Source organism: Diabrotica virgifera, chromosome 2 (assembly GCF_917563875.1).
Source record: "Diabrotica virgifera virgifera chromosome 2, PGI_DIABVI_V3a".
Taxonomy (NCBI): Eukaryota; Metazoa; Arthropoda; class Insecta; order Coleoptera; family Chrysomelidae; genus Diabrotica; species Diabrotica virgifera.
Window position 1 is genome coordinate 200407509 of NC_065444.1, and position 25549 is coordinate 200433057.

Sequence of the window (25549 nt, forward strand, 5' to 3'; positions counted from 1 at the left end):
AAAAATTACAAATAATTAATATCAACATAATGTACCATCGATTTATTAATTGAATCGGTCATTTCAAAAACAACACGAGTCACATATTCCTAATTTTACAGAAGAGCAAAGAAAACTTAACTATATAGTCGAAAGATGGATGAAATGGATGACATCAAAATTCAGAGTTATATTGTAGTTTTGTTCCTAATGTTTTTACTGGACTGGTGTCGTTTTTGCACACAACGTTTATCTTAAAGAAGTCTATTCCTCTCAAAAAGTTAGTTTCTCAAAATTGTAGACTTTGCTGTTTTTGAAATGACCGATTCAATTATAAGTAATTAGACATTATTTTTATTTATGAAACTATTGTTACAATTTTTTAAAAAAGTAGAAGCAAAACAAATATTATTCACGAATAAGGACGAATTTATATTAATAACGAATGACTTTTATTTTACTATGCAGTTCACAAATTAAGTATTCCAATATTAACTTACTATACATAGGTACATTTATTATCTGCTAGATTTACTTAGGTCAATTTTTCAGATGTAAAAATATCTAATAAACGCAATATTGAGTAAATAAAAATAAAAAAGGTAAAGTTGGTATGGGATTCGAACCACGATTATACATGTCCGAAGACCAAAGACCATTTCTCGTCACCACCCGCTCCATCTGTCAACACATATTACTCGATAAAGTGGGACAGTCACGTCGTCGATATTCCCCTTAAATTAAAAAGAGACTACCGACCAAATAGGCTCATTTATCTCTGTCGCAACGGTCACCCATTTTAAGATCGCAGGGCGCAATCTAGAGTATTATATATCTATGGTTATATGTATAAACTTTGTTTTTAGATTTTTAAATACCTCTTTAAATAATTTTGTAAAAGAAATTATGTTTCTCATGAGTAAGACTTTTAATATTATATCTAGAACAGTAGCTGGCACATCAAATACTAAAATCGTTAAGATAATATTTCCATTCATCTCGGAAAGACAAAATACCAGTATAAATTATGTAAAAAGGCATTGTTCAACAGGTAACTAGTTCATACTGCTCAAATTAATAACAAAAAATGAATGCAAGGTAATTTCAGTTGCAAACAAAGAAGAGGATATTAATTATAATGATGTGACAAATGGTGATAAAGAATTGGAACATAAATTAAAGGTACTGATGTTAGAAGCTGAAGTAATGAGACAAGAAGGAAAAGCTGTACCTGAACATAATTTTCTCAGAGAAAAACATTGGAAAGAAATTTTGAACCTTTCCTCAAGATCTGCAAGACAAAAATATTTAGAGTATCTATTTAAGCTATCAAAAAGAAAAGAAAATCAGAAGGTAAATACTTTAACATTTATTTAGAAGTAAATTATAAATTTTACATTTTTGAATGAGGCTGGTTAGCGATTTTACAGTATTACAATATAAAAATTAAGGTGTAAAATATTCAGTGACCACAACTGTACATTATTTTTAGTGCACTCACTACTCTAATTCAAGTAGTTCACTAACAGTAGCGATCAACAGGTAGCAACAAAATATAACTTCGGGAGATAGTATCATAAACTTTGGCAACAGTGGTAATCTTTGACATTATCTAAGATTAATATTTTGACAATATCATAGTCGCGCTAAATTGAAGTAGATATTTATAGAAATAAACAAAAATGGGTGAAAATTTTATGTTAAGATAGGTATTTAGAAAGGTATTTGCATGAAATATCTAATAATAAAACAATAATAATCATTTTTTGTTGTGAAGCGAAACAAATTTCGATTTCGCATAATTTTGGCACAGTTTTTCCATTTTGTTTAACTATTGATAATATTTTTAGAATAAAAAATCCTCCTAAAACTTTATATACTCGCATTAGAATTCGAAATATTTTTACGTAAAATATACTTACCTACCTACATATAACTAAAACTCACAATTAACAACAATCTATTCTTTCAAAGAGGCCAACAACTTATACAACAACAACAAATATATAATAAATTAACTATCAATAAACACTACCTTCCTATGAAACAACAAAAGCGAATTCTTAAATTAACACACTACTGTACTAAACAGATATTGATAAAGATGACAGAACAGATTAGAGAAAATTTGACGCAGGTTTGTCAAAATGACAGTGATAATTTCTCTATGTTGCCTAATTAGTTATTTAGTTATAATATGTTCGATTTCTTGTTAGACATAAAAAATTTTAGTAGTTCCAAGATTACACAAAATCTAGGCATGGGATATAAAAGTTTATTTGAAGAAAATTTTTTTTTGTTCTTAATGGCGCGGCGGTACAGGCTCCTTTTTTCAATATTTTATTTAGTTATAGAGTAAAGAGTTTCTGAAATTGGGCTCTGTACCGCCATTCTTTATTGTATTACGAATATCTGTGCCAAATATCTCGATAAAATTAGAGCCACAATCTTGGAACGTGTTTGTTGCTACCTGTTGATCACTACTGTAGCCTCTTAAGAGGCAACAGTAGCACATCATCAACATAACCTAGGTAGATAGTGTCATACCCTTTTTTGAAAGTTCTGCGAAACTTTGACAACAATGGGAATATTTGACATTAACTCTGTGGTGCTAAGGCAAAACCTGATATGCCAAAAAACGTGATTTTGCAGCAGATGAGTTTAAAAGTTCGCGGTGTTGTTGTAATAGTGGACATATCGGAAACTAATTTTATCATTTATTGGTTACATGGATGCATTTAGCCATGTTGGGTTTTGCATCATATTCTTCATCGCTCAATGTACATATTGGCGTTACAAACGAAAAATCGATAATTTTTGATATATCGGGTTTTGCCTTAGTACCACAGATCTAAGATCAATAATTGGATGCCTTAGAAGTCAAACGGTGTAAGTCACATTCTCCCTAAAAATGACATGAGATATAACACTTATTATTATATATAATAATATTATTATTTCCTTGTTTGTATTTATGAATATGTTACCCATATGATGATAAATAAAGACACTTTATTTGTTTTTAGTAACTACTTATATTTCTGCAACTATTGTCAGAAACATCTTGGTATCTCATTTTAAACACTTATTGACTTACACTGATGGGCTTCTGAGGCATCGAATTATGACAATTTACTCATAGGCATGCTAAATGGAAGTACTAGACAACAATTTTATTATTAGTAAATAAATATTTATAGAAATAAACCAAAATAGGTGAAAATTTTATTAAAAGAGTAAGAAAAATTTAAATTTCAAACTACTGATGATATTTCTAGAATAAAAAATCCTCCTAAAACTTTATATACTCGCATTATAATTCAAAATAATTTTACGTAAAATATACTAACCTACAAAACTTACAATTAATAATATTCTATTTTTTCAAATAGTCAAACAACATAGTTCTAATACACAAAAATACAAATAATAATTTAATTATAAATAAACACCACTTCCCTATGAATCAACACTAACGAATTATTTTTTTTCTGGTTTTAGCACTCTGGGTGTTTGATAACATAGTGGCAAACCAAACTTATGTTTTTTTAAATGGAACACCCTATATTTTATTTTATATTCGAAATTCTCTTAACTTTCCCATCACAAAAATATAAAGGTTTGTTATGTTATATAGGGCTTTTACAAAGTTATAACTAGAGAGCGGAATATATGCAAAGTGCATATAGATGCATATATTGCATATTTTCAGACAAACACAACATTGCATATTTAAGCTAAACACGATTTATTTTGCATATTTTAAAAATAAATTATATAAAAGTTTAAAATTTTCCTCTCTTAGTTGGAATTTTATAACTTCGATATGAACGAGCTCGTTATTTATCTATCTATCGCTCATCTGGACTTTCCCATTACTACCTGAATTTAACAATTATCGGTGTTCCCAGAAAAATATTATTTTATTAGCGTAGCAAGTCGTAGGTACCTACCTGCTTTTAAGGGTCTAATAATTATTTTGTCAGTTTCCGGCCAACATTTGTTTAAAGTAAACTTTGTATCATATTTAGTGTTTTTGAAGTGATTGGTATATATTAAATTTAAATATATCTACCATTTAAAAAAGTGCTTGGATAAAGTGTTTTCCCGAGTTAAAGCTAAGTGGAGACAAAGTATTTTGCAAGGCCTGTTCCAAAATCGTAAGTTACATTCATTTTCACATTTCATTTTTTAAATGAGGAACTGACAAACAAAAGCATCATGTCCCACAAAAGAAATTTTTCTGGAAAGAGTGTTTTTATTCGACAAATTCGCTTTTACTTCTATAAAGACGGACATAGAGAGAAGCATCAAAATACAAAAATCCATCAAATTGTAGACAATTCCGCTTTTGTTCTTCAGCTTAAGTAACATACTTTGTTCTTTAAGTAACGTACAAATTGCTAAAGAACTTATGTTCATAAAAGTTAATTTTAGTTTTTTTACCAGATCTAATAGTCATTAGAACAAAGGAATTTACAATTAAGTGATTCGGTTAATCTTGTTAACACTTTTTCTGCTCATTGTCAAAAAATTCCCGGAAATACAGGGATTACAATTAGAAATAAATTAAAAAATGTTTTAGAAAAAAATGAGGGCTTCGATTGTTTGAGGAAAGTTGTACGTATTTTTGAAGGCAACTTTTCTGAAGATCTTACGACTTAATATATTGTTTTATTTTTGAGTATTTTTAATATGCATTTGCTTATTTAGACAAATTTAGAAAAAATACCTGCATATTTGTAGTAAAAGTAATGCATATATATGCGCATATTTTGGTAATGTTGTGTTGCATATATTCCGCTCTCTAGTTATAACCAATTTTTTATGAAAACCGTAACAAGTTCAACTCTCTGTGTAAATAAAAATAAGCACAACAGCAATGGTTTATTGGTGCTATATTTTTTTGTTGATTGTCAAAATTTATAAAAATGGTTGATATTGCTAATTTTCCTTATATCGAATACAGGGTGAGTAAAAACGCAAGTACATTCTTTCCTCAGAAATTTTAAATGAAACACTCTGTATTTTATATCACCATCGAAAAGTATCATTACCGTACTTTAATTTTTGTATAATATTCCCTATGCCTAAATTTGTTAGTTTTCGAGATATTTTCATTTTTCAGAGCAAGATATTAATTAAGGTGTTCTATTTAAAATTTCTGAGAAAATAATGTACTTGCGTTTTGACTTATCCTGTATTCGATATAAAGAAAATTAGCAATATCAACCATTTTTATAAATTTTGACAATCAACAAAAAATATGGCACCAATAAACCTGTTCTGCTTATTTTTATTTATACAGGGAGCTGAACTTATTACGATTTTCGTAGAACATTGCTATAACTTTGTAAATACCCTGTATAACATAACAAACCTTTATATTTTTGTGATGGAGAAGTTAACAGGATTTTGAATATAAAATAAAATATAGGGTATTCCATTTAAAAAAACATAAGTTTGGTCTGCCACTATGATATCGAACACCCTGTAACATTCTAATTAATTTTGTAATGTGAAGCTCAAAGTTGGCTACAAGTTTTGTTATTAATTTTTATTGCTATCTATTACTATAGCGGATCTACTAAGCTTTACCACACTAATCAATCACCCTGATTTTGTATTTACCTGTACAGGTGTGCTGCGCAGTAATGAACGCAACCTGTATCAGCAGTCAGATGGCTTTAGAGGAAGCATAGGGAAATATATGAAAGAATCAGCTGTCTTAAAATAGTTTCTCGAAAACGTTGCTATACTACATTCGCTCTCGCGAGATTTTTTTTGACACATTCGGAATAGGAAACATACAACAAAAAAATTCCTACCTCACAATTAACTGCTAAAATCAACTTATTCTTTCATTAAAAAAAGAAGAATTATTAGAAATAGTGGGAGTGTCTACTAATCTCATACAATTTTGTGAAGTTTATTTCTACAAAATATTTTTATTTTGTACAATAAATAATTTTCTCATTTGTTATCAATACATTATAATGGTGTAAATAAATAATTATTGATTGACGTAAGTTTTATGTTATTTTTATGTCTGTTTACTAGTTTACTATTAATAATATTGGATATGAGCAGGTGCGTTGGTTTTGTAGTAATTTCCAGTAACTTCTGACAACTCAACTTTTCAAAAAAGAAATTACTAACGTCAGTGTCAAAGCATTGATTATAAATATTCCTCATTATTAATCAATGGTCAAAGTGAATCTCGATAGAGCGAATTCAGTATACGCCAGAGACATGTAAAGAAAATAGACTTGGCTAGGGATATGCCACTCAATGCATCGGGTGTAACGTCGATATCAAGTACGGTGGTTTATACTACATTCGCTCTCGCGAGATTTTTTTTGACACTGACGTTAGTAATTTCTTTTTTGAAAAATTCAGTTGTCAGAAGTGACTGGAAATTACTACAAAACCAACGCACCTGCTCATATCCAATATTATTAATAGTAAACAGACATAAAAATAACATAAACCTTACGCCAATCAATATTTATTTATTTAAACCATTATAATGTATTGATAGCAAATGAGAAAATTATTTATTGTACAAAATAAAAATATTTTGTAGAAATAAACTTCACAAAATTTTATGAGATTAGTAGACACTCCCACTATTTCTAATAATTCTTCTTTTTTTAATGAAAGATTAAGTTGATTTGAGTTGATTTTAGCAGTTAATAGTGTGAGGTAGGAATTTTTGTGTTGTACGTTTCCTATTCCGAATGTCTCAAAAAAAATCTCGCGAGAGCGAATGTAGTATAGCTATCTTTGTCTGTCGTGCGAGTGTGAGCGTATCTACCAAGAGGTGGGAGTAACGGAACGACAGTGACACACAGGCGGCGGCCATCATATGCTAGAGAGAGAAAGCTAAGCGCCGGTAGAGGGAGATAGATAGACCACCGACCCGAACTGCTCCGCGTGTATAAGATCTTAGACCATATGTTCGTTGAATAGATTCTTTCCGTAGGTGAGACTTCTTTATAAAACCACTTGATTCCAAAAAAGTCATTTCTTTACAAACTGCTAACTAAACTATTTAAATTACTTTCGTTGAAGTCATAGTTTTGTGCACATATTTGCAATTCCCACCCAGAATCGTGAGCCAGTGCCGTAGTCATAAAAGGTGAATGTGTGTTGATAATTTTTATCAGCAAACCACCAAGTCCCAAATAGAGACACACTGTAAGAGAAAATTCATGTAATATTAGGTATATCTTATAAAGCATTAATCTAATAATGTATCCCGTTTTGTTTCTATACATTCCTTACATGTTGTAAACAAATACGATTCTGCCTTCACTCAATCTAGTATTCTTTTTCTCATGATCATCTTTCAGTGCGTCACAGTTTTTCGATTTCTTTCTAACGCATTAAATTGTATGTGACAGAAAAAAAGGCACGTCGGTGATTACTTCTAGTTCTGTGATTATTCTAGTTGTGGATAGATGGCGCCATAATTAAAAAAAATAATTTTTTTTTATTAGATAATAATATTACAAATATAATCTGTATAATTTATAAGACTATACAAATCAAAGAAAATACCATTTTATAAATGCAAGAAACACATTTGATTTGTTTTTATTCTAAATTGAAAATAAAATGTGACAACTGTCAGATTTAACTAAAATGTCATGTTAGAATAAATGTCATAAATGTGTATTATCACGGACTTACCCTTTTTCCTATCATTTGTGACGCACTGAAAAATGATCATGAAAAGGACAATACAATAATTGTTTATCAGCAATGAACAGATCTCTCAAATTCATATCTTAGATCGCTGGTACTGATATACCTACTGTGGTGTTTAACTTTAAGGCCATTTGAAAGGTGTTTATTTGTAGTAGCTTGAATTTTTATTGCTCTTGAATCCGAGCAATACTTTCTTTGACCCCTAAGGTTGCGCATTTACTGTAAAACAATTTTAGGCAAAAAAGGAAGAAAAAAGACTGGCATTTGAAGAATATTTGTCCAAAAAGGAAGCTGAACCCAAAAAAGAAGAAACACTTGAAGAATTTGCCCTAAAGTATGATCTTCAACACAATAACTTATTTTTAAGAATTTATGAGACAACTATAAACCAATTATACAACAACCGATTGATCCAAGCTATGCAGTTTGGCCAGAAATTGGTAATAGATTGTGGGTATGATGTGAATATGACCAAAAGGGAAAACATGAATTGTGCTAAACAATTTATGTTGTTATTTGCTGAAAATAGGTTGCATGATGGTAAGTATAACTTTATATTTGGTGTAAAGGTTTAGTGGTATTGATTAATCTGCGGAAGCCGCCACATGGCCGCTTCCGCAGATGGCGGCATTTCTTATTTCTGTCTGTGCAGATGGCGCCATTTGGTGATATGTGCTTATCACAATCTGCTTAGACTTATTTAACAATATTTTTTTGGGTTTACAGACATTTTTATTATAACATTCCATAAGCTGTATTGGCGGACCAAATCTTGGACTAAACCAGAGGGAGAATGAGTGCGGCTTACAATATTGCGCGTTCGCGGAGATCAAATTTTTTCCTCTGAACACCCCCAGGCGTAAAATATGTGTTCGTGCTGTATAGATAAAAGATCCTGAACGTGTTCGGGATGCCCTCTAGACGTTAGAGGATTTTGTTTCGGATTTTGTTTCGGATTTTGTTTGCTCAAGTGCACAAAATACTTGGAAAAGGCCTTAAGAATTTGTTGACATTCTGTCTAATGCTTAACCAAATAGCCACTTTACACGATGCAAGTAATTGCGCAATTAATTGCACAATTTCTTGCGCAAGAACTTGTGCAATAAGTTGCATAAACTGACATGAAATAGAAACTTTGACAAAATAGCATAGTTGCATAATTAAAGTTATCCACCAGAATAATGTTATCCGTGAAGCGTGAAATTGGTAAAAAGTTCCTTTAGTTTTGTTAAAAAATTGTTTAGTTTGAAATTTAGGTTGACAGAATGTCAATGTAGTAAAAACTGGTAAAAACAAACTGTGTAGCCTTAAAAGTTACTAAAAATATAACCAAATTGCAGAAAAAATTGCATGAAAAATAAGACATGTTCTATTTAGCTGCAACTTCTTGCAGCAAGAAGTTGCAGCTTTTCTGTGCAATTCGCGTATAACACGATGCAATTTCTATTGCTGCAAGAAATTGTGCAATTAATTGCTCAATTAGTTGCATCGTGTAAAGTGGCTATAAAACATTGTTTAACTTGCATATTCTGGTTTTTAAATGTAAATAATCTTCAAACAAATTTTAATTTTTTTTATATTAAAACTTTTTTTAGTTGTATTTGTCAATGTCCTCCATCTAGATGAGCTTGTTTTATAAGTATTCTAGTATTATTATCTCATATTACTTTTGATTTGACAATAATTGTCTGTTACAGTTAGTATATTGTAATAAATTGTACTTTATATGTTTACTATGTAAACAACTTTACTATTTTGTTATTAAAAACTGTTTTTAGTTCATCTAGATGACCTTGTCTATAAATATTCTTGTGGTTTATTTTTCATTTTAATTTATGAGTTAAATATCTTTTTCGTACTTCCGGGCCTAAAGTGACAACTTCACTCCCTTGTGACAGGTACTAAAGTGTCACATTTAATCCCTCCGGGATTAAATATTGACGAAACTCCCGGAACGATTAAATCACAAACAAACGAATTTAAGGGATATTTTATTGAAAAATATAATTAATTAGAATGGTAATTAACGTTAATATTCAAATTAATATTGTGACAGTTCGTCATATTGACCAGTCTTTCCTGGGTTAATGCAGCAGGTAACTGACGAGTAACAGATAGGTCCTTTTCATATTGAACTGGTGTTTGTTTCGAAGATCCTGCGGAAACAGGAAGCGAGAATGAGGACTGTGGCATAACTATAGTGGACGAATCGGCGACTTGACCAAATATTTTATCTGAAATTTTTTGTTTATTTTTAATAGACGATTCAATATATCCCTCGGCCACGTTGGAGGATTTCCATCCTCCATGTCTCTTCAGCACGTCTATTGTTGCTCCCGAATCAGCTAACAAAGACGCAGATGTGCGTCTAAAACAATGTCCCGTATAAGACGTCGCATTTTCTAATTTCAAGAAAGCTGCTATTTGCCGTGGAATTGTACCAAACATGTTTTTTCCTACTACTCGCGTAGTACATTCTTTGTTGATGTATTGAACAAAAAATTTTGAATGAGTTGTCCCTGTCTTTCGCAATGCCACATATTTCCGAAATATCGCCACAAAACTGATGGCACTGTTTTCTGAATTTTTGATCACAAAATTTCGGTCAATTTTATTTTTGGTGTTTCTAATCGCAATTAGGAAGGAATCGCCCAAATCTCTCACATCGTCGATTTCTAAATCAACCAACTCTTTTCCACGACAAGCTCCCGCAACGCCCAAAATAAGTGCAACCTACAAAAAAATTGATTTCTTAAAATTTCTGAATATAAACAAATTTCCAAATTTACCTTAAGCATTAAATATTTATCATCCGGAGCCTCCCGTAAGAACTGATCTACCTGCTCAGACGTGAGAATTCTTGACTTCTTTGGCTTAAATCCCTCATTTCTTCTCTTCAAAAAAGCTAATAATTTTGGAAATTTACTTATATCAATATCTTCTCTAATGTTAATAACCGATTTCAGCATTGAGTAATGTGCCCAGAGAGTTGAGGCACAAACCGCTTTTGATTTATCATCGAAGTAGACTAACAGCGCATTTTCAGTAGGTTGTCTCACATTTTTTAAGCGGCACCACTTTTTAAAAGCATCGTACTGCTGCTCGTATAGTTTTCTAGATTTCGGTGGTAACAATTCTTCACCTACTTCGGCTGCTCTTTTATCAATATCAGATACACCTTCTTCACTCATGATACCAATAATTATCAATAACAATGTTTCTTTACAATGACACTAGTAATGACAATGTTTCTAAATTATAACTGTCACAACGCAATGTTACTATGGTAACTTATTTTAAAGACAGTTTATTAAATGAGTTGAAGAGAGAAAAAACTGATTGAAATTATTGAAATAATTAATAAAATCATACCGGAAGTACGAAAAGTATCGTATATACCTTGCGACTGAAGTACATTTAATCCTTCAGGTAAATTATGGCCCTCCCTGCGGTCGGGCCATAAACTTTACCTTCAGGATTAAATGTACTACTTCAGTCCCGCGGTATATAATGTACTATTAGGTATATTTTATAATGAAACATAAACAACACATCAAACTTATTTCTGAAACTATTTCTTGCGTAATGTTATATTTTATTAGCTTTGGTGTAATAAACCACAACCTATCAAATTCAATATCAAAATTGGAAATGATTGTGTGACTAAATTATTCCTTTCTTCAACTAATTTTCAATCCCCTCGAAATTAAAGGTAATTTTTATCTGGAAATATCAAGCTGCCCATAACAATCTTTCTACTCTCTAAAAAAATGTAAGCGGAATTTTGGCGTGGAAATGCCAAGTTATATTGTCGAAATAAAAGACGCTAATCAAATTTCTAACTTTCTAAGAAAGGCTAATAGGTCAGGAAATGAAGCATTTTGGCTCGCAATTTTTTCGTCCAGCATGGATTTACTTGAAATTTTCACAGAAGGTAGGGAATAGCCCAAGGATCATTTTCTATATCATGCCGCTGTACGCTAAAACCTTGGGGGTGGGAATTTTTTATTACATTTTAACTATGGAAATCGATGGAAAAGGTAATTCTAAGAAAAAGCGTTTGCTTTGTAAAAATAACATTTTTTGAGTTATTCGCGGTTGAAAGTAACAGTTTTTCGACGAAAAAATCGAGTTTTTTAGCGGGTTTTTTGAGAATAACTCGAAATATATGTATTTAATCAAAAAAACTGTACATATCAAAGTTCAATATTTTAGAAACACAAACAAAATCCTTTTTTTATACTTGTTCTACGACCAACACAAACGGAGATACGGAATGTTAAATGTTAGCCTTTTTCGTCAATTGCATAATTTGAAATATTCAAAGCCAAATAACGGGAAATCTTTGCATTTTTCGAGAGAAACTTACATAATCTTTTTTTAAGTATACAATTAGACCTTTCAAAAAAACAAAAAAAAGTTTCTAGCATAAAAATTGAGTGACTTATGGTCAAAATAAGGTCGGTACCTACTCTTTTCTACGAAAAAATCAGTGAAATCAACCCACTAACTACCCTCATAATTAAAATTGATCTTCACCCTTTTGTAATTATTTTTATATATGTAGGTATTATTAATATACCCAAGAAGTTTTACCTGTTGAAAAGGCCTAATTTGAAAAAAATTGGAGTTTAAAGATTAATTGATTTTTGGCAATTTCGTAGTTTTCACAATTTTCTTCAAAATATTTCCGAAAATTCTAGAGATACGAAAAAAATGACAGAGTACTAACTTGTAGCTTTTTTAATAACTAAAATTTCCATGTACATAGATTTTCTTTACAGTGAATATTTAGTGAGGTATGGCTGTTTAAAACCTCTATTTACGAGCAAACACCTTCTTATTCGAGCCTTAAAAACTAAGGGATCTTACGGAATTTAATTTACATAGTCTCATAGCTCTTCAAAAACCCTACAAAAGCATGTTTGAAAAAGCTTTTTATCATAAAAAATGTAGGAGTTATGTTTATAAAACTAATTTTTTTTCGAAAAATTCGAATAGCCCCTTGAGAGTGTAATAGAGCATTTTCAATGTATGTATGTAATACAGAACCGGTTTTTTGGCAGTAAAACGTTATAATATGTTCCACTTTCTCCATGCAAATCGAACGACAGAAAAGAAGAACGATCTGTTCATGTGTCTGCGTGTGTGAGTGTTAATAAAAATGATAATGTTATTATGGGTAGTTTTTAAGGGTTGAAATATTATGGTATTATATCCTAAAGCATAATACAATTTTTGACAATAAGGGGTAGTTTACACCCCAAAAAATAATCAACGCCCTTGAGTATGATATAGAATATGAAGTAGAGGGTGAGATGATCCTAGTCCCAAATTTTTATACCGGGTGGTGAATTTGAAAACGGGCCATAGGAAACTCAATGTAAAATTCTAAATTGTTGAATTCCTGCTTCCTTAATTATTCCACACCAAAAGACATGGAAACCATTTGTAGAGGATTAAAATCTGTATTAAAAACAAAAGTTAAAATTTTTCTACGATTTAAACAGAGTCCAAAATTTCGAAAAATAGAATACATTTGCCATACCTAAGTAAGTGCGTAAAAGTAAGGCCACGCGTTACTATTTCTGAGAGTACGCAAACTATTGACTGAATAAAACATCTTTATTATTACTACTTTTTCCTCAACTGAGGATATCTTTTGGACTTTATTGTTTTTTAAACAATAAAAACGATGAAATAAAAATGCTGACAGTTCAAAATATTGTTAATATAATAATTTCATTGTTACCGAAGGCAACCTTATACACATTCTTGCACTGTGTGTGGCCTACATTTGGCAAATACTTTGATAAAATTTATTATATTTTACAAAATTTTGGAATGTGTTTAATTCGTAGAACAATTTTAAAAATTGTTTTCAATAAAGATTTCAATCCTCTACAAATAGTTTCTGATGTCTTTTGATGTAGAATAATTAGGGAAGCAGGAATTCAACAGTTTAGAATTTTACATTGAGTTTCCTATGGCCCGTTTTCCAATTCACCACCCTGTATAAATCGATGCAAGCCGAAATCATTCTTTTAGGATAAATACATTTTTTGTATATAGCTCCAACAAGGGTGACCATATAGATAAGGCGAAAACGGCGGGTCCGTTGGGAAAAATATTCCCATGAGATTTTTTTGCATAATCACATTCGTGAGACATCCCAGAATAAGGTTCAAGAAGTCGCCCACGTGAAAAGTGGTTCAATTTTTTTTAACAATTTTTTTTAATCAAATTGCAAAAATCAATATTTTTTGCTCGGACAATTTTTTTGTAGGTTTTTTGGACCATTCTGGATAAAAAAGGTCTCTCATGATTTTTCAAAGTTGATCGTTTTCGAGTTATAAGCAATTTAAAATTGAAAAAAACGAAAAATGGCGATTTTTAAGGCTTAATAACTCGGTTAAAAGTTATTATTATGAAAGTCAGAAAGTGACTAAATCAAAGTTTAATGCCCCCCCTACAAGATCCTGAAGAAATTTTTGTCATTATTTTATTACTAAGCTGTTATTTTTAACTAATAATAATGAGCGCCATGCACGCGGTAGGCGGCCGTAAATGTGAGTGCAAGTAAGATGCACAATTGGACTGCCGGAGTGGCATCTCTCTCGCACTCAGCATTTACGACCGACTACCACGTGCATGGCGCTCATTATTATTACTTAAAAATAACAGCTTAGTAATAAAATAATGACAACAATTTTTTCAGGATATTGTAGGGGGGACATTAAACTTTGATTTAGTCACTTTCTGACTTTCATAATAATAACTTTTAACTTATTAAGCCTTGAAAATCGTCATTTTTCGTTTTCTTCAATTTTAAATTGCTTATAACTCGAAAACGATCAACTTTAGAGAAAAATTATAACCTTTTATAGACCTTTTTTATCCAGAATGGTCAAAAAAACCTACAAAAAAATTGTCCGGGTCAAAAATATTGATTTTTGCAATTTGATTAAAAAAAATTGTTAAAAAAAATTTGGCCCAGTTTTCACGTGGGCGACTTCTTGAACCTTATTCTGGGATGTCTCACGAATGTAATTATGCAAAAAAATCTCATGGGAATATTTTTCCCAACGAACCCGCCGTTTTCGCCTTGTCTAATATTAAAGTTTAAAATGTTATTTTATAATTTTTTACAATTAGGAGTAGTTTTCACCCTTAAAAAACCAAAAGCGTACAACGGCTCAATATAAAAAAAATGAACTGGAGGGTGAAATGAGCCTAATCCCAAATTTTTGTACAAATCGATGCTGAACGAAAAAATTGCGAGGTTTTGTCATTTTTTTTTTCAGCTTCATTTTCTGGCCTATAATCCATTGCCTGATATTATTTTTGCTATTTATATTGTTGACATTGACATACAAGTTTATTGCATTTGCATTTGTTGAATAATTTCGATTTCAAAATAACAAAAGGTTCCTTGTCTAACCTTGTTGTATGCAATTCGTCATTACATTCCGAATCCGAAAATTCTTCGCGGTGAATAAAATCCTGAACATGTCCAGGATAAGTTTACGTTGACGTCTGGGCCTTGGAAACTAATCCCGAAATTACTCTGACTCTGAATATGTTCGGGGTATGCTCCGCCAATACAGCTACTCATATGTTAAACAGATTCGGACCCAGCCCATCTCCCTGTAGTGGGAGCACGCAAAATAGAATTCTATTTTAGTGACGTCACCTTGTCTAGCAACCGTCGATTCTCGCATTGTGAAATTCGTTTTGTGACGTCAGCAAAATAGAATTCTATTTTGCGTGCTCCCACTGCAGTTTTAGATCCTTAGTTACCTGGAAGGGGTCTGTCAATTGATTTTGAACTCGTACTTGTGCTTATGTGTGAGTTATGGTGGCTTGAACTAACTTTATCAATTTCCCTGATATACCAAATTCTCGCAATAGTTAAAGGCAAGTAGAGCTAAGACCCTCTACATTAGGGTGCATCGAAAAAATAAAAGTTGGAAATGTTATATGTAATGGCGTGAAGAAGTTGCTAGTGTTATTATGAAAATTTCAATTTATATTATTTGGAATAAAATATGTGTTAACTCCATCTAAGATCAATTAAAGAAAACTTAAAATGTTGTCAATTACAAATTTAAACTATATTTAAAGTTTTATTTGTTTTTTTAAGTTTCCCCAACCCCTTTGAAATGTCCCGCTTCGTGAGTCCGTGCGTGTAATTTTCACTTATGTTTGATGCGATGACTTACTTTGTTATTATTGTTGTTTGTAAATTAAAGATTTTTAAAATAGATAAACCAGGACCATGGGGAATAAAATCAAGATGTGCTGTGGACCGTCCCATTTTTGGGCAACCACCAAATATACCTGAAAATGTTTTACCGAAATACAAACAAGCGATGCAGTTTTGTGGTTGCAAGAGGATAAAAAACTCAGCAAGAAAGAGCCAGAATTTTCTGGTATTGCCGAACAGGTTGCAATTAAATTGGAGGAAATATGGAAAAAGGCTTTAATTCCAATAATTTAACATACAAGAATTATTCAGCTTTTAAAAGCCCATCATGACGAATACAGGAAACCTATGAAACCATTTAAGAACAGGCAAAACAGTGAATTTTACAAAAATAAAATTCAATGCTTTAAGAACAAAAGTAAATCTACACGTTTCGATCTTGCAGTATGCAAATGTGACACTCTGATTAATTGTCTTTGTAGCAAATCTCAAATCTCAAAAAGTGCCTCTGGATGAGCGCGAATTTCTAATAAATCAAAGAGGTCCCAGAAAAATGGTGATAAGCTCGATTGATAGGGAAAACAAAAACAAATATAATCAGAGAAAACAACGGTAAAAGGAGAAAAATACCGACGCAAAGACAAAACTTTAGCTCAAGTAAAAAACTGTATCAATTTTTATGGTCAATCGATCGTGGAAGAACACATATCATTTGTGCATGAGCCAGGGTGCAAATATTTCGGATATGGGTATTCGCTGTCTGGTACATCAGAAAGCAGGCACGTAGCCAAGGGAGGGGTCCATGGGCCCCTCCCAAAACTACCTCGGCTTTTGTACCAAGGCAGCAAGTTTATCCCCAAGTTATTATTAACATTTTTGAAAAAGTGATTGTAATTATTATTATTTTTTACTAGGATTATTTCTGTTTTTATTCATTGTACCTACATCCAGTTTAATAATCAGATTCTATCAGGATTTCAAATTCTTTTACCCGCATTTTCCTCTACAGAAAAGCAAAATTGCTAGAAAATCTGGCTGCCTATTACTCCTGCGACACTTACCTTGCAGCAATAAAAGCTGAATATGTATATGTTATGGTGTAACTGTAATACAATATCATCTTTGGAACCAAATACCGAAGTTCTCCACGTAATGAAACATTGTAATAGAGATTTGTTCTCTAAACATTTACAAATTCCTTACAATTTTGGTAACTATACCTGTCTCAACGGCCAGTGTAGAACCTTCGTTCTCAACAATGAAGTGAGTAAAAACTTTACCCAGAACCAAGATAGGAAACGAAAGACTCAGTTTATTGGCTATTTGTTCCGTTCATTGGAACGTCGAAAGCCAGATATATAGATATTAAATCATCATCACAGAAGTCATAGAGCGAATAGCGTAGCTGAGGTGGAATTGCGCGGGTCATCTAGCCAGAATGGAGAATGGTGGTGGACGCAAAAAAATTAGTGTGGAGACCACGAACGGAGAGAAGAAGTAGAGGTAGACCACCTACACGATAGACAGACAACGTCAAAAGGGTTGCTGGAAGCCCAACATCGACAGAACGGAAACACATTAGGGGAGGCCTATATTCAACTTTAAATGCAGATAAACCGGGAGATATTAACAGAAGTTCAACCACGATTTTCTAAGTCCTGCCCTTTGCAATACTGGAAGGTTAGAGAAGGTACTTACAATTTGTGGAAAAATCCACGGGTTTCCTGTGACATTTTCCTGTGAAAATTAGATTTTCCATGAAAAAAAAAATTGGGAGTTGCGATGAATTTTTAAGTCCTGCCATATCCATAGAATAACAAGACACGATCTATTTTATGAAGGAAATTTTTTGGGCAGGACGGTTGCAAAAGGACTAAGGGAGGATATACAAACATGTAATGAAAATAATGAAATTTTCATAATTTTCTGAGTCCTGCCAACTTAATAAATTAATCATATTTATTTCAAAATGACCAAAAAAAAAATGTTGGCATGACGTCACCTAATGTTTAACTGCACTTGTTTCTTGGAAAATTCTGTATAAAATTTTCACTCTGGTTCCGTGATTTTCTAAGTCATAAAATAAATTTTGTTATAAAATAAATAATTTCAGTAGACATTATTCAAAATGGCAGGATGTTTAGTTACACCTTTTTTACTATATATAGTTAAAAAATTTGTAAGGAAATTCGTGGAAAATTACACGATTTTCTAAGTCATGCCATTTCGCACATATCTCAAGAAGGTTAATATAAATCTATTTTCAAAGAGGCAGGATGGTCTATAAAATTATTTCAGGGTGTTATACAAACATACTCATATCACCACAATTTTCTGAGTCATACCGTGTCGAGTATGCTTAAAAAACACTAATCTAAAACCGTTTACAACTTGGCAGGATAACCGCAAAGATGAATAATACAAAAAATTAATTTGTATATCATTAAAACAATCGTATCCTATTAAATATTATTTTCCTGAATAATGTCTCGGAATTTTTACACACTTTTCAAATCTAATAGCAAACTGTAACATCTTTATTTTAAGTGATTAGATCATATTTTTATCTAAGTAAACGCAGTAAAAGTAAATAAACAATTTTTACAATTTATTGGTTATAGTAGGGAATTTACCTGCCCATTATATTATACAGGGTGTCCAGAAGCTCTCATGACAAACGAAAACCGGAGATTCCTCAGATAATTTTAAGAAAATTTAACTCAATTCACCTAGTTCAAAAATGCTTCCGTGGAAAGCTAAAGCTTTTTAAAGATGGCGTCTTGTAATTCATCATCGTCATAATTCAACCCGGATCTATCCAATGCTGGATATAGGTCTCCCTCAGTCTTCTCCATGCATTTCTGTCCTGTGCTGTCTGCATCAAGTTTCTGTCGATCTGTTTGATGTCATCAGACCATCTGGTTGGCGGACGACCTCTACTTCGATATGCTTCGTATAGAAGAAGCATATCGAAGTCTTGTAATTAGTTTCTTTAAAATAGCTGCAGAACGCTTTCATTTGGAAAAACGAAAACTGGTACACTTATTTATCTTCCAGAGGTCAATTGTCAAATGTCAATTATCAATTGTCAATTTTTAGCACCGGTCATGGGGGTCCGTTTTGGGTACGGAAACGGATATTTTATCGAATAACTTTTCTGTCTAAATTTTAAGCATTTCTGACACTGGATTATTAAATTCTGGGATAGTTTTGTACTAAAAGGTACTTTTGCTTTAACTAAGAAGAATACGCAGTGTTCTAGAAAAATCGATTTGAAAATTTTTTCGTTTTTTGGTTTTTTGAGTTTAAAAGAATTTAGAAAAATTCTATTTAGGAAAAAGGAAAACTGCTACGTTTATTTCTCTTCCAGAGATGAATCGATTTTATGAATTGTGAATTTCTAGTACTGGTCATAGGCATCCGTCTTGGGTAGATCAACGGATATTTTATCTCATAACTTATTGGTCTTTAAATTTTTAGACATTTTTGAGAGTAGAGTATTAAATTATGAGGTATTCTAGTACTAAAAGTTACTCTTGCTTTAAGTCGGCAAATACATCGTTTTTTTTTATTTTTTTTTAAATTTTTTTCAAATTCAAATAAAAGGTGTACAATATAAAAATGGGTGGAAATTGCATTTTAGTGCATAAACCTGTCAAAATCAGTGTATTAATGGCAAAATTTTGTTATTTGGGAGGTTTTTGGAGTTACGAATACGCATGCAGAATCGACCTCCGAATCACCTAGTGTCCAGAGTTGCTGCTAAGGCACGTCTTCTGGAGTTTCGTGGGATATCGGCAATAAATTAAAGAAAACAGATTATTCGAGGGTTTTTGGGATGGCCGAACACGAATATGACATTACAACTGACCCTCGGAGCACCTGGTGCCCAGGGTGACTGATCTCGAATTTAGAGAGTTTTTGGAGGTCGATTCTGATGGCGTATTCATGTTCAGCAACCACAAAACTCCTCGAGTAATCTACTTGCATCACTTTAGTGTCTGAAAGCCTCGAAATTTAAGAATATGGCGTGTTTATTAATCACCCCGAGCACTAGGTAAAGATCTGTTCTAATGTGACATTCTTGTTCAGAAACCCCAAAAACCACCTGAGTAATCTGTCTGTATCAATTTACTGCCGAAATTAATATATAAATATGGTACAGAAAATGCTTAACAAATAAAAGGGTACCATAAAATACCATTTTATGATAATACTAAAATACAGGGTGTCCCATTTAAGAAAACTCAGAAAATATTCATTCCGAGTTTCAACCAAGCCGGTATACTAAAGTTAAACATTTTGGTATACTATTAATAACTGACAATAGTAGACTATATTAAAAATCGTTTAAACATAAATTAATAGAAGTTTGGATATCAAATCACTAACAATATGTATAGGGTGTGAATGTTCCTACAAAATTAACAAAAAAACGTAATTATATTTTAAACTACCTCGTATAATATTTCAAAACACTATATTTTATTAAAGAGAACATCGAGTAGAATCCAAAAATGTAAAAATATACAGGGTATTCCATTTAAAAAAACAAAAATTTGTGTCACCCTGTGAAAACGGGTAGCCCTGTATATTAGAAAATACTGTTAAATCATAGTCCTATCTGTGGCCCATGTTTTACCTAAATAACTTTTTTCGTATATCTTACGACAAACGAGTAATTGGACTTTGTCACACTAATGCCCCACCCTGTATACAAAATAACCATAAAACCATCCTGCCTCTTTGTAAATAGACTTATATTAAGATTCTTGAAACATGTGCAAAATGGCATGACTCAGAAAATCGTTGACTTTTTCACGAATTTTCTTACAAATCTAGGACTCCTGCCGTCTTACAAAAACCGTTTAACCTTCCTGCCGAGTACCGAAAAGGTATTGATTGTATTTGAGTATTATAAATTTGTAAAGGCAGGACTAAGAAAATCACGGAATCAGGGTGAAAATTTTCCGCAGAATTTTCCAAGGGACAAGTATACTTAAACATTAGGAGACGTCATGCCAATATTTTTTTGATCATTTTGAAATAAATATGTTTAGTTTATTTAGTTGGCAGGACCTAGAAAATCATGAAAATTTCATTATTTTCCTTACATGTTTGTATACATATATGCTCCGTTACCCCGTTTGCAACCCTCCTGCCCAAAAAATTTTCTTCATAAAATCGATAGTATCCTGTCTATCTACGGATATGGCTGGACTTAGAAATTCATCGCAAAACCCTATTTTTATTTTTTGGGAAAATCTAATTTTTACAGGAAAATGTCACAGGAAATTTGTGGATGTTTCCACAGATTGTAAGTACATCGTCTACCCTTCCAGTATTGCAAAAGGCAGGACTTAGAAAATCGTGGCTGAACTTCTGTATAATATCTCCCAGTCTAAGAAGGCTGGATGATGATGATATATCAAATAACCCAAAATTATTGAGTAGACAGCTGAATAGAAGACCAGGTGTACTCTTTTCTACGGAATTCTATATTTCGTTAGTAGTCACTAACATCATCAGGGAAGCTAAAATGATATTAAAGATACAATGGTGAAATTAGCTATTAAAACAACTTATTTTACTGGGGTGAGATTGTCGTCATATAGACGTTATATCTTAGTAAAGTAGTAAACACTTGTTATTGCAATTTTTAAAATATTAACCCTCTAATGCATCAATTTTTTTCGAGCTGAAAAATTCAGGAAAGTTAGATATTGCACTTACGAACACAAATGTTCTGAGGCAAAAATTGATATTACTGCCAGGTTTTCCTTTGAAAGGAAAAAACAGACATCCGCCTTGAGGCGGACTTGTGCAGTAACCATGCATTAAGGTAACTGCATTTAATTTTTTTTTAATTATCAAACTAAGCAAATAAAAACATACTGAGATTATTGTTTATTATGAAAATCGTAAAAACATGTTTTTGTGGTTGAACTACATAAAGATAAATTGCGTTTTATACAATATGCTTGGGTTTCGGATGTGCATTTTGGAAATTTGCACTGTTTATTACCAGTATGTTCTCGAAATACACACCAGTGGCCTATTTGATCGTAACGAGTAACGGATGTCCTCCGTCGGAAGATATGCTCTCTTTGGTGTTCTTGCAGTGGTTTTAGGTGAACAACTAGAAGGTTGGCCAACGGGTCGTTTGACTGGAGCCATGCCACACAAGCAGAGCGATTTAGCTACTTGTTTTCTAAAAACTGGCAACCCATTTTTTCTTTTTGTGCATGAATTTTATGATACAGTAGGTAAGCGTTGATCACCGCCACATCTATGAGATGGTAAAAAATACGATTACCCCATTTTCCTGTCTTCATATGAATGCGATACCGACCTAATAGTCCATCCATAAAATCAACACCTCTATGCCGGTTATATTCTTTGATGATCTGTGGGCAATCGATTTCATCGTGAACTCTTTTTTTCTGTCCCAACCTCTAACTTTTTGGGACTTTACGCTATCATTCTTGGATGCAAATGGTTGCACGCCAACATAAGTTGATCAGAATCATAGTCACTCTCAAAATCTGTTGCTTCAGCTTCTGCAGCAGGTATATTGTCCAACATCTCCCAGATTTCTGCATCAGTCATTTCAGACAGTCTGAAACCCCGTTGTACTATATCTGAAAAGGAAAATGTACTGTACCATATCTCACAACGCTTCAGTAATACCCCATAAAATAAATTTCTACTACGCCAGAATGCACAAGTGCGCCTACAGGCGGAGTATGGAAAATGGAACATAACAAAAATATCGAAATTGATTCAAATCAAATCAGATGAAAAATGTGTAATAGAGGTGTTTAGCTACTCACCAATAATTTTTTCTGCTTCACTTAGCGTTCCACAAACAAGTACTTACTTTACTAAAAATGTGTATTTGGGCCAAATAATTTTTTCACCCAATTGTTCCCATATTATAACTAACTGCATCGGCTGCTCTGTGACCGATATGAAACTATTAATACGGTCATCGCTATCTTATAAAACAAGTCACCCACGAAACAGTGTTAAGTAGGTATGCAACCAGAATTTCGCCCGTTGATACCAATATGACTTTCATCAAAGCCCGCCTGAAGGCGGTTGTATGCATTAGAGGCTTAAAATAGTCTTTTCAAATTTTGCATGTGGGTCTAAAATTTATTCTGAATATTTTTTTCAATACCTTACCGTCTAATCTAACAAAAAAATTGAGTTGTATTTGGACCCCCCTCAGGAACATTTTCTGGCTACGTGCCTGTCAGAAAGTATCAAATCCAGCTATTGCATGTGACCAGTCGTAAATACTGGCGTTAAGGCCGGCCATTGGTAATGTTATAAGTATAGCCGATCCCATCACCTTTATAAAGTACACCACTCATAATCTAGAGCATATATGTATACCGAAAAATGCTTAACCTACTAACAATATATGTCGCTAGTTCCAGCCATATTTTTGTTATCCTACCTGTTGTGTATTGTTTATAAAAAAATGTGAAAGTTTTGCTTTTTTCTCAATAAATATAAGAGCGTTTATATCTAAATTACTTAAGTATTTAAATGAATTTCATGATAAAATTCCGTTTAGCACTACAGTAGAAGTAATGGAAGGATATAACGTTAAAAAAATGTGAATTAATAAAGTACTTTTTGCGTGGTGTACTTTTAAAATAAATTTCTGAAATTAATAAAAATTGGCATGTGAAACGTAAATATTCGACATATAATACGAATACAGTATAGGAATCTGTAAGAATCTAAGCTCTGTTAATGTAGCCATTATGTATAAGATGGCGCTACGAAAAATATTATATACATGTGCAAAATTCAGGAGCGGTATGGCCCGTTTGAAACTTTCCTTTGGAAATTTCGGTACTGTATAGAGAGTAATACCGTTTTGAGGGATGCGGGTGGTTCATTATTGCGTACTTGGAATAATATCAGGGCCCCGTAACCGGGCGTGCAACGCGTGCGGTGCACGCGTGCGTAACCCCAATGGGGCGCCAAACCGAAGGATTGGTAAATAAGAAATATTTATTTTAAATGAGATAATCATTTTTTATATACAATTTTATTTATTTCATGAACAGCTAGAGAAATCTCAAAAATCAAATATTGTGTTATTACTGAAAAAATGATTATTATTCCCGTCCTGAAATGTTGAACGTACTCCGTCTAAAATATATTACATTTTATTGTCCCTTCCTAATTTTTTTCTTTGAAGTATGTAGATAGATTGAATTACGCTTGCCATATGAAAATCAAACATCAAATCACACTCCTTGACGACTAGAAACATAAATTAGTACCCATAACGCAACTTAGCAGTTTTACTCCTATAAAGTGAATCTTTTACTCTAATGATAATTACCCTTAAGTAAACACATACTCTATGAATTATGATTATGTATTTAACTTGGGTATTACCTTTTCCCGTAAAATTAATAATGTATTAATAATAATTAAAATTAATAATTAATAAAATTAATATGAAACCATATGGTTGCTAGTTATGCAGACACCCTATATAAAATTTGTTTGAAAACTTTGATATAACAAAATATTATTGTTTATTTACTTGAATGTATATTTTTAATTTAATACACAGGGTGCTTCATTCATGTTGCAAAAAAATTTAAGGGGAAAGACGCAAAATGTCGCCTCTCAAAATTTTCCTGTGTTTTAAATGTGTTCATTTTTTTCGAATACTGAGAAAACTAATAAGTATTTTTAAAAAAATTAAACGCAGAATGAAAGAAAACGTTATTGCCGAGGGCCGACAGTCCCTTAGAATAAATAAAAAGTTTCTTTTGAATTAAATATTTGCAATTCACTAAATTTTCTCTGTTTTCACTAAGTTTTCAGGAGAAGTTTTTTCAGGAGAAGAATAGGAGAAGTTTTAATTGTAGAACAGTTTAAAAATTTGGAACGTCAGATTACGAAAACGCTCCATGTATTTTTTCGAACAGAACTTCCAATTGATTTGTTACTGTTTCATTAAACTCTCATGCAAAAATCATATTGCTATTTATCAAAAATATAATTCCTGCCATTTGACATGTTCTTCGTGTTAAACTTATTAAAATGCCCAGTTGGTGATAATACCAGTCTGATTTTTGCATAAGAGTTTAATGAAATCGTAACAAATCAGTTGGAAGTTCTGTCAGACAAAATACATGGAACGTTTTCGTAGTCTGATGTTCCAAATTTTTAACCTGTTCCACAATTAAAGCTTCGCCTGTTTCAGTGTTCCCGTACATCAAAGTTTGTCCGACTAGACACAGTTAAGTTAAAAATTTTCAGCTTGTTATTAATCAACTTCTTTTTTGTACGCGAGATCCAAGCCTATAATTCAAATTTAACTTATAAATAAGTGATTTTTACTCAGGTCAGCCGTTAAGATGAAACATTTTATTTTAGGGAATATAGTATGGTATAGTTAGACCCATACCCAGACATCCAAAGTGAAAGTTATCCTCCAACACCAAATTGTTCTATATGGTCCACATAATGTTCAGAAAAAAGTCACACCATTTTGAGCGTCGGGTTTGGGGGGGAGAGGGGGGAGAAATCGGTAAATTCGTAGTTTTTTACGTTTTTCGTCAATATTTCTAAAACTATGCGATTTAGCATGAACAACCTTCTATACAAAAT

General features: G+C 32.2%; 1 protein-coding gene across 1 annotated transcript in view; it reads left to right on the plus strand.

Moving 5' to 3' along the window:
* The first annotated feature begins 748 nt into the window (after positions 1-748).
* The window catches only part of LOC126880344 (mitochondrial ribonuclease P protein 1 homolog), a 32048-nt gene continuing 7247 nt past the window's right edge, over positions 749-25549 (plus strand). Inside the window, exons 1-3 of the mRNA XM_050644147.1 lie at positions 749-1030; positions 1088-1332; positions 7929-8232. Coding sequence (XP_050500104.1) covers positions 817-1030; positions 1088-1332; positions 7929-8232 — 763 coding nt within the window. The 5' untranslated portion in view covers positions 749-816. The remainder of the gene's footprint in view (positions 1031-1087; positions 1333-7928; positions 8233-25549) is intronic.